This window comes from Pimephales promelas, chromosome 3, assembly GCF_988280905.1.
Source record: "Pimephales promelas chromosome 3, fPimPro1.hap1.1, whole genome shotgun sequence".
NCBI classification, from domain to species: domain Eukaryota; kingdom Metazoa; phylum Chordata; class Actinopteri; order Cypriniformes; family Leuciscidae; genus Pimephales; species Pimephales promelas.
This window is the reverse complement of record NC_142771.1, coordinates 11,278,212-11,297,653: the sequence shown is the minus strand read 5'-3', so window position 1 is coordinate 11,297,653 and position 19,442 is coordinate 11,278,212. Positions and strand designations below refer to the sequence as shown.

The window sequence follows — 19,442 nt, the reverse complement described above, 5'->3', positions numbered from 1 at the left end:
TAAAGGTGTGTAATGATACTCAACAATTATTCAATCATTTTCAATTCATTTAAGATTGTAGATAATGCGATTCTACCATTGTTGCATCTTGTTTACTCGCATCTTGAGGTTTACAAAAATCATGTGAAAATGTAAGAGAAAATAAGAGACTGAAACATCTCACTGTTACAGATTTATCATGCGGCTCAAAGTATTATGGGTAAAATCTCTCAGTCTATTCTGAAACATCAACACAGTTTCACTGATGATCCAGACCAAACATTAAACCCAGGATAGAGCAGCTGAGTGAATGTGGTCTGGACTGTGTGGATGAGGCTCATTGTGTCAGAGATGCTGTAGAAGGACAGAGTTCCTGAACTGTGATCCACATACACTCCTACTCTTCTGCTGATGGACTTTACAGGGAGAACAGACTCTATCTTATTGTGCGAGAATGAGTTTCTGGAGGAAGAGCAGTCCAATCTCCAGGACTGATCATTACGTCCAAACAGACACTCATCACCCGATCCCTTCCTGCTGATGCTCTTATATGACACTGATATATACACACCATCCCCACTCCACTCAATCTCCCAGTAACAGCGTCCACACACACTCTCTCTACACAACACCTGAGACCACTGATCAAATCTGTCTGGATGATCAGGATACGGCTGGAGTCTGTCAGTGTCAGTAATAACTCTGTTCTTCTCAGACAGAAGGAGGTGTTTATTCACTGTGTTCAGATCCAGAGAGAGCTGATGAGAATCTGATGAAGAGAAACACATCAGAATCAGGAATTATGAATCTGTCTGATCTTTTAATGTCTCTGAACTCTTCATGACTCAATGTTCAATGTATCATCAGTGTTTCATTACAGCTGATCAGATATCCTGTGCAAATCCTCATTTAATTATTAAACTCTTTTATCATGATTAATTTCTCCTTCTACAGGAAGAACATGAACACATTCAGTGAGTTTTTCTGCTTGTTTCTTAGTGACTTACATTGTAGGAAGTCGTTCCTGGTCTTGGGATTCATGTTGGTGAATGTGACTGTGGAAATAAACAGAAGAGAAATGACGGATCCATTTCTAATCTGATATTAGATGATGGAGAACTCATTTCTGAGAACAGATTAATCTCCAGATTCCTCATTTATAAAACACTCGAATCAGATTCAATCCTAAATTTCAATTCTACATTAAATATGTATATATTACTTCTAAACCATCAAGGGATGTTTGTGGCTGTTCTGTAGAGTTGATGCACTCTAATTAAAGATGAACTGTGATTTATAAAGTGGGATTCATTTAGGAAAATTATTTGTGCGTATGGATGTTTTATAAATCATAGGAATATTTCAGAAACTGTTGCATGTTCAGATTTGGGATCATTCTCCACACGTCTTTATAAAGGAGGAGCAGGACTTTACCTCCGTCTGAGATCTTCTTGATCTCCTCTTTCCAGAAATCCTCCAGTTTGTCTCTCAGCTGACGGACAGATTCTCTCACGCCATCAAAAGAGGAGAGAGAACCGAAGGAAACGTCGAGTTCGTCTGTAGATTCAGGAGGAGCTGAGAGAGACTGGAAACTCTACAGAAAACAGAAATCAAAACTCATCATCTCCACACTTCAGCCAATCACCTTCACTATATCAGATCTGTCGGCTCTTGTAGACTCGACTTCTCTTCAGTGACTCGCTTCAGTCCAGCACTTTCACACAATCAGAAACTTTCTTCTCATGTTCATTATAACGTTAATCTTACAAACTCCAGTATTTGTCACTTACACTCCTTGTTGAAAAAGAAATTTCACTTTTAAAAAGAGTACTGTACATATAATATACTTTAAATATATAAGCACAAATATTTTCAGAAACTTGATTGCATGGTTTTTTTCAATTAACTGAATGTGTAATAGTTTCATTTTATATTAAATGCAAATATCTGAACTTTAGAGTGTTTTTGTTGCTCTGTTTAAGTTGGTCTCATTCTGCTCTCCTGAAATGTTTCTCTGTGAGTCTCTTGCTCAAGTCCACTATGATCCAGTTCTTCTAGATCTCTGTTACCTGCAGGAACTGAATGTGATCTTGTGTGTGTGAAAGCTGCTCCAGCTCAGCGTCTCTCTTCTTCAGATCATTGATCTCCTGCTCCAGTCGCTCCAGTCGTTCTTCAGCTCGACTCACTGCAGTCTTTTCCTGATCTCTGATCCGCTGTGTCGCCTCAGAGCGGCTTCTCTCAATGGAGCGGATGATCTCAGTGAAGATCTTCTCACTGTCCTCCACTGCTGTGTGTGCAGAGCGCTGTTACACACACACACACACACACACACACACACACACACACACACACAATCACACACACACACACACACACACACACACACACATACACGTCTATATTACTAAAAGGGGACTATCACTCTACACTGGCCAAGAGGGGACTAGTGTTTCTGGTCATTTTGAAGAAACAAAAATGACGTACAAAATTCTCTTTTAAGGTCTTTTTTCATAATATAACTTTAAATATGCATTTTTTTATTTTTAAAAAAACATGCCAAGTGGGGACCTGAAACTCTGGCCGATGTCTACCTTACCAACAGGGGACTCATATAGCCTGCAATTGAACTGTATGTCTGTGTGAACAGTGAAGTGAACTGGCAGTGAAATCTTGTCTTCATTTTGTAACTTATACATACTTATACACATATATGTGTGTGTGTGTGGGTGTGTCATTATATAATGCTCAAACATATACATGTCTATATTGCTACACAGCAGTGTCGCTGTACACTGGCGAAGAGGGGACATTCTGAATGATATCTATCCAACCAAGTGGGGACTTTGTGTGTGTGTGAACTGGCAGTGAAATCTTTCTTAATTCCGCTTACATTATATATCTATTATATACATTATATATATATATATATATATATATATATATATATTCACATAGAAAAACGCTGTTTTAAATTGTAATAATATTTCACAATATTACTGTTTTTTTTTTTATCAAATAATTGCAGCCTTGGTGAGCAGAAGAGACTTCTTAAAAAACATAAACAATCTTACCGATCTAAAACTATACATTTCTATATTACTAACAGCAGTGTCGCTCCACACTGGCGAAGAGGGGACATTCTGAACGATATCTATCCAACCAAGTGGGGACTTTGTGTGTGTGTGAACTGGCAGTGAAATCTTTCTTAATTACGCTTACATTATATATCTATTATATACATTATATATATATATATATATATATATATATATATATATTCACATAGAAAAACGCTGTTTTAAATTGTAATAATATTTCACAATATTACTGTTTTTTTTATCAAATAATTTCAGCCTTGGTGAGCAGAAGAGACTTCTTTTAAAAACATAAACAATCTTACCGATCTAAAACTATATATTTCTATATTACTAACAGCAGTGTCGCTGTACACTGGCAAAGAGGGGACATTCTGAACGATATCTATCCAACCAAGTGGGGACTTTGTGTGTGTGTGAACTGGCAGTGAAATCTTTCTTAATTACGCTTACATTATATATCTATTATATACATTATATATATATATATATATATATATATATATATATATATTCACATAGAAAAACGCTGTTTTAAATTGTAATAATATTTCACAATATTACTGTTTTTTTTTATCAAATAATTGCAGCCTTGGTGAGCAGAAGAGACTTCTTAAAAAACATAAACAATCTTACCGATCTAAAACTATACATTTCTATATTACTAACAACAGTGTCGCTCCACACTGGCGAAGAGGGGACATTCTGAACGATATCTATCCAACCAAGTGGGGACTTTGTGTGTGTGAACTGGCAGTGAAATATGTCTTCATTACAGTTAAATTATATATCTATTATATACATTATGTATATATATATACTATTTTTCTTATTTAACGCTCTCTCTTCATATATACTTTCTATGCTTTGTTATGCAGTCCCTAACAATTTACTTGCCATAGTTATGTGCCATTGCACACACATGTCTATATTACTAACATATACATGTATTAACACAGCAGTGTCGCTGCACACTAGCCAAGAGGGAACTTTCTGAATGATATCTATCCAACCAAGTGGGGACTTTGTGTGTGTGTGTGAACAGTGAATTGAAGTGGCAGTGAAATACACATCCGTAAAGGGGGTCGCACACCGAATGAGAAGCGCAGCGCTGCGCCACGTCTAGGACAACTCCAAGTATCGCACACCGGACTCACTTTCTCATCAGTGTATGGCCAGCAATATTGTTATGTTTAATGACATGAAATGAAGATGTTTGTTCTATGTTATAATTGTACTGTACAATTAAATACAATCGTTGCTGAGTCTGCAGTCTGAAAACTACCTCAGAGCATCAGTTAACTGAATGAATTGAGAATCTCACATGAAAACCCAATTACATCAGCAATTGTCATTCAAGCAGCTGATTTATGTAAATGAATGCAAAACTAAATTTATTGCAGCATAGGGCAAAGTCAGTATACATTATCAACGATTTGAGACAACAAAATAATTTAAACTTTATATAAAACTAAATGGCACTCTGTGGCGGCAGCAGGATTACATTCAAAAGGTCACGGCGACGTAGCCGTAAGTACAGAGTCAGTGTTTACAAGTTGAACGCATAGGTTGAACGTGCAAACTAACTCAAACGCTGTTTACAAAAAAGTAATTAAAAGGTAAAACAGCGATGTCGGACGATTTTGATTCTGTACTTCCGGCTACGTCGCCCGTGACCTTTTGAACGTAATTACGTATTACGTGACGTTACAAACGCGCCTCACAGAATAGAGCTAGGCTAGCATTTGTCCTTAGAAAAGTTACATTTTTGGAATAAGTTTTGAAATAACCGATCGTTTCGCATGATAAGACCCTTATTCATCGTCTGCTGCATCTGAAACTGTTATTAACTGTCTTTTCGACCTTGGACCGTCTGGTTCCCATGTAAGTCCATTATATGGAGAAAAATCCTGGAATGTTTTCATCAAAAACCTTAATTTCTTTTCGACTGAGGAAAGAAAAATATGGACATCTTGGATGACATGGGGGTGAGTAAATTACCAGCAAAAGTTTTTTAAGAGCCACAAACCTGTATATAAAACTCTTTTTATTTTAGATACACTAAATGCAGACAAAGAAAAGACAGGATTTTGATGCAATATGCAAAAAAAGTCAGAACAGTCACACAGCTTGATCAAACAGGATTATGTTATTTTATGTTTGAGATAGATATAGATAAATAAAAATAAAAATATTTAGACATTTTTTTTTACGTTGATCTTACCTAAATGTTTTTTTTTTTTGTTTTGTTTTTTTGTTAAGAGTTTAAGTAACACATGGAAGCTTGATTTCAATCTTCGAATTAAACTGAAAAAAGTAGCAAATAAATAGAATAGAATAAAGAGTTTTTTTGGTATGTCAGAAATACTACAGAAACTGAATAAAGTAATCCAATGTAAAATAACACTGGATAGTCTTTTTAGTCCAAGACTGAATTAAATACAAAGGCTATTAATTCTGATTGCTTAGAATTAATGCTATATTCTATTGTTTTAATTCAACAGAATTAATGACAGACACATATGGCTGCGTTCACTTTAAGAACGGATCCCTGTCTCATTTGTACTGTCTGTCTGTCACACGCGTTTAATGCTTATTTAAGACATTAGACTGTCTTTACGAGGTTACTCACCAATACCAGAGTTTTGACATTATGTCGCGTGTTTTTAACTGTTAAAGCGATATAATCCAGGGATAAAACGTTTGTTTCAGGCGAGCTGTTTGAGGCGGATTGGCTTTACTGTATGTGCACGCAGTGAAAGACATCTCTGAGAGTGCGCGAGCACGGGATGGTTTAATATCGCTTGAATGTTTAAACTAAAACTTAAAAAGACGTGAAAATTATAAACGTTAGTTACCATCATAGGTTACGATGCAATGCTGGCCCGATTGTGCAAGTGAATATTTCGTCGTGTCCCGACTCCTAAACGCGAGTGTGTATCGACAGCTGCAGCGCTTAGTGCTTGCCTAGTGCAGTGAGACGAAAAGACGCCGCACCGCGTCCGCGAGCCCTTTATACGGAAAAAATCGATTCGAGGCCGTTGAGAATCGATTTTGAATCGGCCACATTTTAAAAACCGATTAATCGAAAAATCTATTTTTTTGCCCAGCCCTAATACACACACACACACACACATATATATATATATATATATATATATATATATATATATAAAAATCACATAAAACATAAAAGCCTGCCGGAAAAGATGGGTCTTAAGGCAAGATTTAAAAACATGAATACTTTCACTGTTTCGCACATCCTGTGGCAGCAGGTTCCATAAATAAGGAGCTGCAAAACTAAAAGCCCGGGACCCCATAGAAGTAGTGCGGGTTCTAGGGAGAACAAGAGTGAGCGAGGAAGACGATCTTAAAGTCCGAGATCGAATATAGATATTAAGAAGGTCCAATAAATATGAAGGGGCAAGGTTATCGAGTGCTTTAAATGTCCGCTTTGGACAGTATTCATGTAAATTATGTCGGTTATGTCTTAAACAGTTGTGAGTGTATCGGATGTGCATCAGTGCGATTGGATCTGCATGTCATTGGAAATAATCCGACGTCTTAAAGTGAAAGTGGCATCAAACATAATGTGGTCTGTGTCCTTAATATTGATCAAGCAACCAAAGAAAAAGAGAAAAGCAATCACAGTTTGTTAATAGCTTTAGTATAATAAGGATTAATTATATTTAATTTACACAAAGAATATTTCTGCTTGAAAGAATAAAGAAGGATGTATGCATGGTTATAAAGAATGCATACTGTATATCATCCATTGAAAAGGCTGTGTTGTACTTTAGGAAAAGTGGTTTTTATTTAATTTTAAGATATTTTTTAAATCACAGTAGTTAAATCCGTATCTGTATTGCATGTTCAGACTTTTAAATCATTTATATTAATAGGTTAATAGATGTTTTCTTCGGGAGTGTATGGGTTTGTACATTTTATTCTATTCTAAATTCTAAATTAACGCATTACAATTTAACTAAACCCATTATATTTTAGTCGACTAAAATCCAATGTGATCTCATGAGAATACGTATGCATTTGTACGTAAAGTGTAGTTCTATCATACGTACATATAATTACGTTTTATATGCGCAGAAACGTATAATACTGACGTATTTACAGAACTAAAATGTAAAATATTTACGTTATTGACAGCACAAAAACGTAATTTATTTACGTTTGAACAAATCCACCGATGTACACATTTGTACATATCACAATTTATGCATATTAAAATCGTAGCATTATGTTTTGACTCTATTGCATTCAACTGTCTTATTCATTACGTTTTCAGTCTCATTTATTGATATAATACTCATAAATATTAACATTTTGCTCGTTTCGCCTGCATGGTGTTAAACAATACACCATAAAACCTTAAAAATACATTCTTTAACTTTACTCGTTTAACCATTTTGTAATATAGTTTATTTGCCGTGAGGCACAGAAAGTGTTTTCTCCTATAAAACAAAACATAAATTCACAAAAGACATCAATTTTATTAGTTTGATGTAATCAAAATCTTTAGAATCCATAGCCTACATTGTTTACAAGAAAAAAATCCTAATTCAACCTTTTATCCAGTCGTGATCTTCGCCTCCATTCTCAGCAGCAACCGTACACGTCAAATCCCGCGCTGGTGATGAATTCAAATTCAAAAATCGCGCCCTTGAGAAGCGATACGTCGTGTTTTACGGCAGAGATATCAAATGGTCATTGGCTCTTCCCTGCCTCATCACAGATTGAGACATGAAGGACTGTGACGGTTGGTTTAGTTCTTTTGAAATAGTGCGAAGCTGCGAACTGAAGCCGGATGAACATTTTCATTGATTATTAATTTAAATTCTGCTCTGTACTTCATACAAAACTATTACAATGTTGCCAGAGAGGACTGCGACTGCAAAGCATCTTCATGTGAACGGCTTTTGGTAGCGGTTTTGACATTTTCGCAATGGGCTATATGCACGCATAAGTTCCGCATTTGACGCAAGGATGCTCGTCTATTTCCGGTTGTGTAGATTAAAGCGGAGGAAAACCGGAGAAAACGGGATTATGGCAGAGTCTTCAATATTTACTGTCCTCCCGTCTTTGAAACGAAATGTACATACGTTTAGATGTAATTTTATATACAGTTATGTTTATTTGATATAATTTTAAAAAGAAGCATAAACACAACGAGGGGTGTCTGTTTTATCTGTTTTTGTGACTAACGTTTCATTAGTATAACCATGGAGTATAAAATTCAATATAAATTCTTGCTATTGCATTGGACTCTATGATCGGCGGAAGTTATCGAGCATCCCTAATGCTTCACCGGAAATACCGCCGTGCATAGAGCCCATAAATATATTATTGTGATTATACTTTTCTGTTAGTCACGTTTTTCTTCATAATGGGCTCTATGCACGGCGTTATTTCCGGTGAAGCATTAGGGATGCTCGATAACTTCCGGCGATCGTTGAGTCCAATGCAATACCGAGAATTTATATTGAATTTTATACTCCATGGTTATACTAATGAAACGTTAGTCACAAAAACAGATAAAACAGACACCCCTCGTTGTGTTTATGCTTCTTTTTAAAATTATATTAAATAAACATAACTATATATAAAATTACATCTAAACGTATGTACGTTTCGTTTCAAAGACGGGAGGACAGTAAATATTGAAGACTCTGCCATAATCCCGTTTTCTCCGGTTTTCCTCTGCTTTAATCTACACAACCGGAAATGGACGAGCATCCTTATGTCAAATGCGGAACTTATGCGTGCATATAGCCCATTGTAACGTTAGTTTACGTAGTTTTAACGAATTGTTAGGGGTAGGTTTAGGGGTAGGAGTAGGATTGGTGGCTCAAAATATATTTTAATGCCATATTGTTAATAGAACTGCCATTTCCCAACACATCTGTCCATTATGTTTTATCCTTTTTTATATTCTGTATAAAATACACTGTAAAAAAATGTCTTGTCAAATTAACAGTAACTTATTGGCAACAATTATCCAGTACTTGCTGTATTTCATTCAACAATAAAATTACTTTAACACTAACTACAGTACTGTTAAGCATACTGTAAAATCAAATAACATTATTTTACTGTAATTTCTTACCATATTAAAGTACAGTATTACACTGTTAATTTTTAATAATACTGTATAGTATTATACAGTTATGAAATGTTATTGTATTTATTTGGTGCTACTGTGTAACCTGTAGAATATGTAGAAAATCCGTAGAAATAGAGTATTATTTAACAGTTAAAATAATATTTCTATGGATTTTCTACATATTCTACAGGTTGCACAGTAGCACTATAGGAAATAGAAAAAAGAACAATTGAAGCTTTAACTGCTCAAGGTTTATTGTGTATTTTCAAACACATTACATTTACATATATACATTTAAATACATGAATAAAATTAAATACATGAATAATAATAATGTAATATAATACAATTTAAATCATGCATGAAAATCATGAACAATCATGCGTTTCAATTCATGCAAAAATGATTATGAACAGGTAAAATAGAAAAGATTAAAGGGGCGCTATCTGATCAATCTATTAGAAAGGGGGGGGGGGCTTAAACTAGATAGTCTATTGGTTTGAGATAGACTGTCTAACTGGTCAGACTGGTCTGTTGCTGATTTTAAAGGGTTTTGGGCTCCTTTATAACTAGATGACCAGATTTGCAGGGCTGGGAGAAATGTATAAACTAGCTTTGACGAGTAAACCACCAATCCAGATGAGTATTACAAAATGACAAGTTGCACTCTAAAAAAATGCTGGGTTGTTTTAACCCAATTTTTGGGTAGAATATGGACAAAACCAAATGTTGGCTTAAAAATGCAATGTAAAAATTTAACCCAACGGCTGGGTTTGTCCATATTTGGCCCAAAGTTGGGTTAAAACAACCCAGCATTTTTTAGAGTGTGTTATCCAGTGTCCTTTAAAAAAATCTAAACACAAAACAATATCATCATGCACATGTGCCATGAAAAACTTGCATTACGGTATTAATAATCATTTATATGCAGACTTAATGTTCTAACATTTGCAATAAGAAGTTCTCTATCCAAGCTTTTATGCAACTGAACCAGAACAATTCTTAACAACTTGCAGATAGGCAATTATCTGTTCAAAATTCACAGATAGCAAATAATCTGTTTAAAATGTTCTCAGTGGGTCAGTATTTGGCCAAGGTATAGTAGTAGTAGTTGGATAAATAGAATAATTAAATTAGATTAGATTTACAATTCATCGGTCGTCAAGATGGATGGGGTCTTCTTAATATGCACAGCTCACACCTGTGGAAAAGGAGAACAGACGAGACGTTTTTACAGTAAAAGCGTTTTTGTTGTTGTTGTTTTTTTTTAGCTAAACAGCAAAAACAGACAAAATGATGTCTAAAGTGTAATTCACTTAATATTATCTTGTTTGTTGGACTGTTTAAAATCAATTCATTTACGGTCACGTGAAAACGTCAATCTTGCTTGTGTGATACTAAGTTACATCGTATGACAAAAGAAGCTTGACAGGGCGTCTTTCCCTTCAAATAAGTAACGTTACATGTCAGTTTACACATAGTTATAAAAACAATTACGATATCAGACAATACTGTAAATGTCACACATAGCTTTGTATTTGGACAAAACTGCACTTTTTGGGCGCTGCGGTAGAGACTGTCACTGAGGTAAACATTAACGTTAACTTAAATAGCAGATTGCCAGGTCAGGATTTACACAAAAATAAGCGTGAAAAAATCAATAAGAGGAATCGAAACTTTAATTTTATAACAATAGGCTAATCCGAATCCTAACCTTGGATATCAGATTTAAGGATACATTTATCGATTTTCAATTCCCAACCCTATAAAGTTATAAAATAATGAACGTGCAGGCGTTTCCACCGACATAACGTGGTAAATAACAAAACTGATTAGACCATTTTGACCTTATAAGAGGCTATATATGATATACATGTTAATAAAATCACATTTAATCAAGTAACTTCATATAGTTCATGCCGCGGCCAGTTCTAACCTTAATCCGTTAATGTAAGTAACTGATATGGTTTGCATAAAATATAAAATTACTAACCAGATATATCATATGTAGGCTATGGCGAAAACATTGCAGACGACAGCGGCGCGATGCACAGCCTGCACGCTCTCACAGAGGGAATAAGGGAACTGAAGAGTTCTTCATAAAATGGCAGCTTGTTGTGGTTATTTTTCGCAGTCATTTCGTACTTATGTATTTAAATTGACAGTAACATGTCCCTAGGTTACATTGAAGAGTGTCAAATTGTACATCTTATAGTAAAATGTCTAGAATAGATTAAATTGAATACAGAAATTGTGGTCAGCTATTCTATATAACTTTAAAGTTATAGCAAGAATCCATAATAATTATTACTTACCAGATGAAGAAGTTCCTTGTCGGCAGAAAAGACAGCGGCACCACTGACACGACAAACTCTTTCAAAATTCAAATGCGCTCTCATGCACACTGAATTAAGGCTGTTAATGGTCACTGGCCCAGTGCTACATTTCTTTTTTTTTAATGTAAGAATAATAACATTAGAGGTCTAGCAATTTTACCCGTGGAACTGTGTGTCGAGTTTTTCGCGGTCAGTTTGCACTGCTGTATTTAGATTAACAGTAACTGATAATTTTTCCAGAATGCATTGAAATTCTACAGTAACATACTGTCAACTGTGTGCACAGTACATAATTGTTGAAAAAACAAAATAATACTGTGAAAACAACTAAATTCTACTGTAACTTACTGTACATAGATTATACAGTAAGAAACTGTTGACAAAAACTGTATAATCCTGTGAAAACAACAGAAATCGTTTACAGTGTAGTTATGTTTAGGTTTGGGATTAGGGTTACGGGATCTTACATAAAATGGTAAAAAGGGATATATACAGATATCTTTATGACATAGAATATACGTAAATACTTAACGTTTTGTAGCTGTAAAAACATAATAATGTTACTTTTAAATGTTGCAAATACGTATATATTATACATTTCAGCATCTATCCAAACGTACAAAAAAGTATGTTTTCTATCTTTGCAAAAAACTTAAAATACCTACGTATTAACAATGAGACCAGGCTGCTAAAATCATATTGAATTTCGTTGACTAAAACTAGACTAAAACAATTCAGATGACTAAAATATGACAAACTAAATGGCATTTTAGTCAAAAGACTAAAACTAAATCAAAATTTGTTGTCAAAATGAACACTGCTTTAGTTTGAAAATTACTTCAATTATCTTTTTAACTGTTAACTGGTTTCAATCTTATTTATGGAACAGAAAGTTTTTGTTCAGGATAGGTCATTTCTTCTGTTCTGTCGCTCACCTCCACAGGGATCGATCTCGGCGCCCTCCCTTTACTCGTTCTACATGCTACCATTGGGTTCTATATTTTAATAAGACATGGTGTTGCCTTCCATTCTTATGCTGAAGACACCACAATATACGTATATACACCTATTGAGAGAAATGATCCGTCTGCTTCCATTTCTCTTTTATTATGCTAAGATGAGGTTACATCTTGGCTTGCAAAAAAATTGTGTCTTTAAATGAACACAAAACTGAGGTGATAGTTTTCCCCACTGATAATTTTAAGACCACCAGCATCGCTTTGAGGAGCTTCTCTGCATTCAGATCTATGCGGGATTAAGTGTGCTTTTAGATGGGCCTTCAAAACGTGATAAATATCTTCCGTAACTGCATCTAGTTTATCAACTGCATCTAGTTTTTATTTGAGAAGTTGCACAGATACTTGAACATTGGTAGCTGTATTTGTAAGCGCTCAGACCAGTTTACCTAAAACACCTTCAAAAAGCCATCCTGCATTGAAATGTAAATGAGTGTGGGGGGATGTGGAATCAGGGGCGTAGCAATCATTTCAAAAGTGAGGGGGACAGAATGTCAAGCATTTTACATGGTTCATGTTTACATGAAAGACTAAGACTTGTGTATGTGTTTAGTTACTTCTTAATTTTTCAGTTTTTTTTTTTTAGATTCAGAATATGTTTCAGTGTGAAATACGGTAGAAATATCTTATTCATTTTTGTGTTGATAAGTTTTGAACTTAAATAACAGTCTTGGAAATAATATGTAAGCATGTGCCTGTACAGTAAATCAAGTTTTGTTTGCCAGAAATCAATTCATGTAAATCGAAAGATCTTAGTTTACCCAAGACTGATCGTGTGATCACTGAGTGAAGAGTTTTGAGAAGTTGTTCAATGTTGTATTATGTTCAGAGTTTTAGCAGTGTTGTGTCGAAGTGAAATATGTAGTTTGGAAGATGTAGTCACTGAATGCATTAATACAACTCTAAAAAGAAAAACAACAACAAAAAAGCAACCTGTAATAGCAGCTGCAAATGGGGCCTTATTTATCACTCAGAAAGAATTAGTATTAAACACATTTACACAAACTCTAGACACAGAAGGATCATATGTTCCCCACATCACACCAGGACATTTCACTCAAAATTGTGAAATATTTCACTCATTAAGTGTTTGATTTACTCATTCAACTGATGTTCAAAACAACTGTGTAGTTACCGTGCTGCAAAAAAATGCAGACATGTTTCTTTATAAAATAGCAGACACAATACCACTGATATTGAAAAAAAAAGATCTAAATCAACTTCTAGGTTTGGGTGAAGTAAGAGGGTCACAGAGACAGAACTAAAAACCTAATTTGTCAAATAAACTCTAAAAATAAAAGATATTCAAGACTGTGGTATAAATAATTGGATGATCTGACCATAACTCATACTATCCTTGATTTTCTAACTTAGGACATTTCCTTTGTGTGTGATTACATCGCCCTCCCCCACACTAATTAACATATCAATGCAGCATGGCTGGAAGGTGTCTAGGTGAAGTGGCCTGAGCGCTTACAAATACAGCTACCAATGTTCAAGTATCTGTGCAACTTCTCAAATAAACTACAATAAACTAGAGAAAATGCTGGGATTTACCCTTCCAAATTTATTTTGTAATGTTTTCTTTTGTAAAAATGTATTTAAAAAATAAATAAATACAAGAATTAGACTATCTACTGTTAACTGCAGTTTGTTACATTATCCATGTTTACAATACTGCACAAAATTATTCCTAATTTTCCCCTTTTGTATAGATTAAATTGGTGATTAAACTGAGACTAACACAAACACTTGTGGAGGTGTTTAGTTAAATATAATTGGTTTTTTTGTTTTGTTTTTAATTCAGATTATATTTCAAAATGGTATTACTGTACTGTACTGCAGTTAACAGTAGATAGTCTAATTCTTGTATTTATTTATTTTTTAAATACATTTTTACAAAAGAAAACATTACAAAATAAATTTGGAAGGGTAAATCCCAACGTTTTCTCTAGTTTATTGTAGTTTATTTGAGAAGTTGCACAGATACTTGAACATTGGTAGCTGTATTTGTAAGCACTCAGGCCACTTCACCTAGACACCTTCAAGCCATCCTGCATTGATATGTTAATTAGTGTGGGTGTAATCACACACAAAGGAAATGTCCTAAGTTAGAAAATCAAGGATAGTATGAGTTATGGTCAGATCATCCAATTATTTATACCACAGTCTTGAATATCTTTTATTTTTAGAGTTTATTTGACAAATTAGGTTTTTAGTTCTGTCTTTGTGACCCTCTCACTTCACCCAAACCTAGAAGTTGATTTAGATCTTTTTTTTTCAATATCAGTGGTATTGTGTCTGCTATTTTATAAAGAAACATGTCTGCATTTTTTTGCAGCACTGTAACTACACAGTTGTTTTGAACATCAGTTGAATGAGTAAATCAAACACTTAATGAGTGAAATATTTCACAATTTTGAGTGAAATATCCTGGTGTGATGTGGGGAACATATGATCCTTCTGTGTCTAGAGTTTGTGTAAATGTGTTTAATGCTAATTCTTTCTGAGTGATAAATAAGGCCCCATTTGCAGCTGCTATTACAGGTTGCTTTTTTGTTGCAGTTTTGTGTTCATTTAAAGACACAATTTTTTTGCAAGCAAAGATGTAACCTCATCTTAGCATAATAAAAGAGAAATGGAAGCAGACGGATCATTTCTCTCAATAGGTGTATATATTTTGGTGTCTTCAGCATAAGAATGGAAGGAAACACCATGTCTTATTAAAATATAGAACCCAATGGTAGCATGTAGAACGAGTAAAGGGAGGGCGCCGAGATCGATCCCTGTGGAGGTGAGCGACAGAACAGAAGAAATGACCTATCCTGAACAAAAACTTTCTGTTCCATAAATAAGATTGAAACCAGTTAACTGTTAAAAAGATAATTGAAGTAATTTTCAAACTAAAGTAATATACACTGTAAAAAAAAAAAATCATGATTTGTTATCATAACGTTGTTTCTTCTGTCAAATCAACTTAGATAATGTATGTGGTTCAGATAACATAATATTTTGAGTTTCTGATTATAAAATCAATCTCCTTCATTGTATTAAGTCAATTTTTCAATTTCAATGAACGTAAAGTTTCAAGGCAACCAGGTAACTTCATTTTTTAAGTTAAACCAACAATAATTGTTTTACAGTGCACACATATCAGTCAAAACTGCTTGTAAAATGTAAAATATAGTCAAATACAACTATTTGTATATTTGTCAAATACAACTTATCAGTAGGCAATAAGCTTAAATGGGATATGTGGACCAATCATATACTGTAAGTATAAAGCCACAACAGAGAATTAATTTTTTAAAGCAATAACTTTCCTGTATTGTCCACAACATAAAGCTTCTGATGTTTTATAGGAATTTCATCGAAAGTGTTATGATATTCTGTATTATTTGTTAGTATGGAATTGCTACTGAGGTACAGACAAAATTATTAAGAAAAGTAACAATGGCAAGTAAATTGTTAGAGATTGCTATAACCAAGCATAGACAGTATCTATGAAGAGAGAGCGTTAAATAAGAAAAAAATAATATTATGAATGATAAGAGGCGTCTTCTCGCCTCTGCTTTCGAACTGTTGCCGCTGGGCACTTCATAATAACTGCATGCTATTAATCATTAGTTAATCATTAGTAAATAGTTTATCTGTAATTTATAAAGCATTAATAGACATTAATAAGAAGTTTATAAATACAGCTATAAATGCTCTATTCTTGTGTAAATGCTTTATTCTTTATTTAGAAGCATAATATTGTGTTTAATCATTGTATTTTCATACTTTATTAATGATCAATTTATAATTTCCTAATGAAGAATAACATTATTTACAAACCAGTTATTTAGGAGTTGTCAGTGATTCATGAGATCACTTAAGTGTATTTAAATGTAGTAAATGCAAGAAGTTAAGCATTTAGTAGTGGTCAGTTAACTTTTTTTGGCAGCTCATCTAAAGTGAGGAATAGTTATATCTTGTAAAGCATTCATAAATTAGATTTAAAGGCTCAGTTCTCTTCTAAACAGAAAAAGGAAACAAACACAACACTTTGAACATAAAAGAACATACAAATATTTAACTGAGCCTTTGAAATCTCTTTTATAAATGCGTTACAAGGCATAACAGGTCCTCACTTTAGATGAGCTCACAAAATAGTAAACTGACCACTACTAAATGGTTGATAACTACCTGAATTAACCTTGGATTACAGTAGAAATACATGTTAAAAATGTATTTACACACTAAGTAACTATTACTATATGTCTGAATAATAAGATACATGAATGCACATTGAAATAGTTTATTAATCATTTACTCACTTTCTAAGTGATCTTATAAACCACTGACAACTCCTAAATAACTTTATATTGGTTTATTATTATGGTTTATAATGCTATACTTCATTTAGAAATCATAAATTGTTCATTAATAAAGCATGGAATTAAAATGATTAAAACACATTATAGATATGCTATTAAACCAATAATCAGCAATTTATAAAGACAGCTATAAAGCTATAAATTCTTTAATATTGTTTTAAAAGCATATCTATAATGTGTTTTAATAATTGTATTTTCATTAGTTAAGCATTTACTATTGCTTAACTAATGATTACTAGCGTGGGGTTATTAAATTTACTGAAAGTACCTTAACTAAGCAGCTCTACAGTCTCAGAGGCTTTGGGACAGCCAGCCATTCAGACAATAGAGAAGTGTGAACGACGTGTGTTAATGGGCCACTGCAGTTCCTGCTCCAGCCTACAGGAGCGCTGCTGAGTATGGGCTTAAACACACACACATGTGTTAGTCCCCACTTGGTCAAAAGTTAAAAAAATTCACCAGAGCGTTTTTTAGTTGATTTTAACATGTTTTAAGGCATAGCTAACAGGGGACTTGAAAAATGTCCCCACTTCCCTCGGCGGTCCCCTGTTAGTGAGTGTGTAACGACACCAAAGTCCCCTCTTAGATAGGTAGACAAGTACACACACACACACACACACACACACACACACACACACACACACACACACACACACACACACACACACACACACACACACACACACACACACACACACACACACACACACACACACACACACACACACACACACACACACAATCACACAGTGTGTTCAGTGAGTCCAAACTGAGACGTGTCACACTTCTCTTCTTCTCCAGACTCACCTTATGAGACTCCACATCCTCTCTCAGCTGATGAAGATCTTTCTGTCTCTGCTGGATTCTCTGACGGATCTTCATCTGCGTCTCCTTCAGCTGTTTCTGGAGGACACACCAATAATGACATATTTAATTTAAGCTTCATATACATGAGTTGATCTTTGATTTGATTTGTGAAATAAAATATAGGCTCCTAGTTGAGAAAAAAATTACACTTTATACTTGTACAAATAATAATTTAAAAGAACAACATAAGTGTGAACTGAACGTAATGTTTTCAGACACTGCATAATATTTACAATTAAATGAAAATGTATTACAGGTTAAATTTATTCAAATGTTGACTTTAAAATGTGTTTTAAGATCTGAAGTACACTACAGGTGCGCATTCAATACCATTAAGCACACTACTTTTTAAACCAATGGAGTTGTTTAAATTACTTTTAACTTTGTCTCCTTTTTGGAGCTTGACACTTTTGTACTTTCAATGTTTAGGCTTAAATAGATGAGACATTCTTCAAAATATCTTCTTCAAACCGGTTTGGGACAACATGAGTAAATAAAGACAGCACTTTCATTTCTGCGTGATCAATCTCTCTCAGCTCATACCTGTTTCTCTGTCCTCTGCGCTGCAGTTGATTCAGTGTTGTGGTTTTTATGTTCATACTCCTTACACCACACACAGAGTAATTCTTGATCAGTGATACAGAATATTTCTAGCTCTTTATCATGTTTGCGGCAGATCATGTCCTGCAGTCGTCCAGTGGCATCAATCACTTTGTGTGGTTTACGAGAGTGATATTCCTCATGACGGTCTAAATGAGTTTGACAGTAAGACTCCTGACACACCAGACAGGACTTGACGGCTTTGTGTTTTCTTCCAGTACAGACGTCACACTCCACGTCTCCAGCTCCAGCGTAACAGTCCGCAGGAAGTTTAGTCTTCTTCAGTTTCTCCACCACTTCAGCTAGCATGGTGTTTTTAGCTAAAGCAGGTCTTGGACTGAAGGTCTGTCTGCACTGAGGGCAGCTGTAGACTCTCTTCTCATCCTCCTGATCCCAGCAGCCAGAAATACAGATCTTACAGTAACTGTGTCCGCAGAGGATAGTCACTGGATCCTTCAGGAGATCCAGACACACCGGACACACAAACTCATTCTGATCCACTGAAATTCTGGCTTCAGCCATTTTACTGCGTGAATACAGAGAGACACAAACACACAACAGCTCAACAACACTTCAGTTTCTGTTTCCCTGAACTGAGGAGTTGAAGTAGTTTCCTGATTCTGTGTGTGAGTGACGTGTGTAAAACAGGCGTGTGTGTAATGCAGCTTACTTCCTCATTCATGCTCAACTTCATGTGGAGTCATACAAAAATGTAATTACGAATTCCGAGCTCATGAATAACAGAGCAAAGTCATATTTATTAATGAGAAACTAAATTCTAGATGATACACGAGTTTGTAGGGGTGAAAATACTGATCTATGTGTTATCTATACTTGTATAGAGATCAGTGAGCGATCTGTAGAGAATGGTGTAAATCACTCAACTTCCATGATTTGTTTCCATTTATAAATATGTTGTGATACCATTTATAAATAAGTCATATAATCTCTAAATGTTTGCAGGTTAGGTGGATTGGATAAGCCAAATTACCATTTGAGTGCTTTTTTAAAGACTTTCCCACAGATCATGTCACTCCCGGTTTAAAAGCTTC

The 19,442-nt window shown here is 34.6% G+C and overlaps 1 protein-coding gene across 1 annotated transcript; it reads right to left on the bottom strand.

The window, feature by feature from the left end:
• Positions 1-34: 34 nt before the first annotated feature.
• Positions 35-19,158, bottom strand: LOC120473037 (E3 ubiquitin-protein ligase TRIM16-like). Its single transcript, XM_089128219.1, has 6 exons — positions 18,334-19,158; positions 17,731-17,826; positions 2,049-2,282; positions 1,414-1,573; positions 987-1,034; positions 35-748 (listed from the first exon to the last, which is right to left on the bottom strand). Exons 1-6 carry the CDS (start codon positions 18,910-18,912, stop codon positions 228-230), a joined length of 1,638 nt encoding a protein of 545 aa, XP_088984345.1. The 5' UTR covers positions 18,913-19,158; the 3' UTR covers positions 35-227.
• Positions 19,159-19,442: the final 284 nt, after the last annotated feature.

Bases quoted from the DNA above. Each gene is read 5' to 3' on its own strand.
- LOC120473037 (XM_089128219.1), bottom strand. From the start codon at position 18,912: ATGGCTGAAGCCAGAATTTCAGTGGATCAGAATGAGTTTGTGTGTCCG. The intron at 17,827-18,333 runs GTATGAGCTGAG...TGTGTCCTCCAG, and splicing joins CGCAGAGGACAGAGAAACAG to AAACAGCTGAAGGAGACGCA. The intron at 749-986 runs GTAAGTCACTAA...TCTCTTCATCAG, and splicing joins CAGGAACGACTTCCTACAAT to ATTCTCATCAGCTCTCTCTG.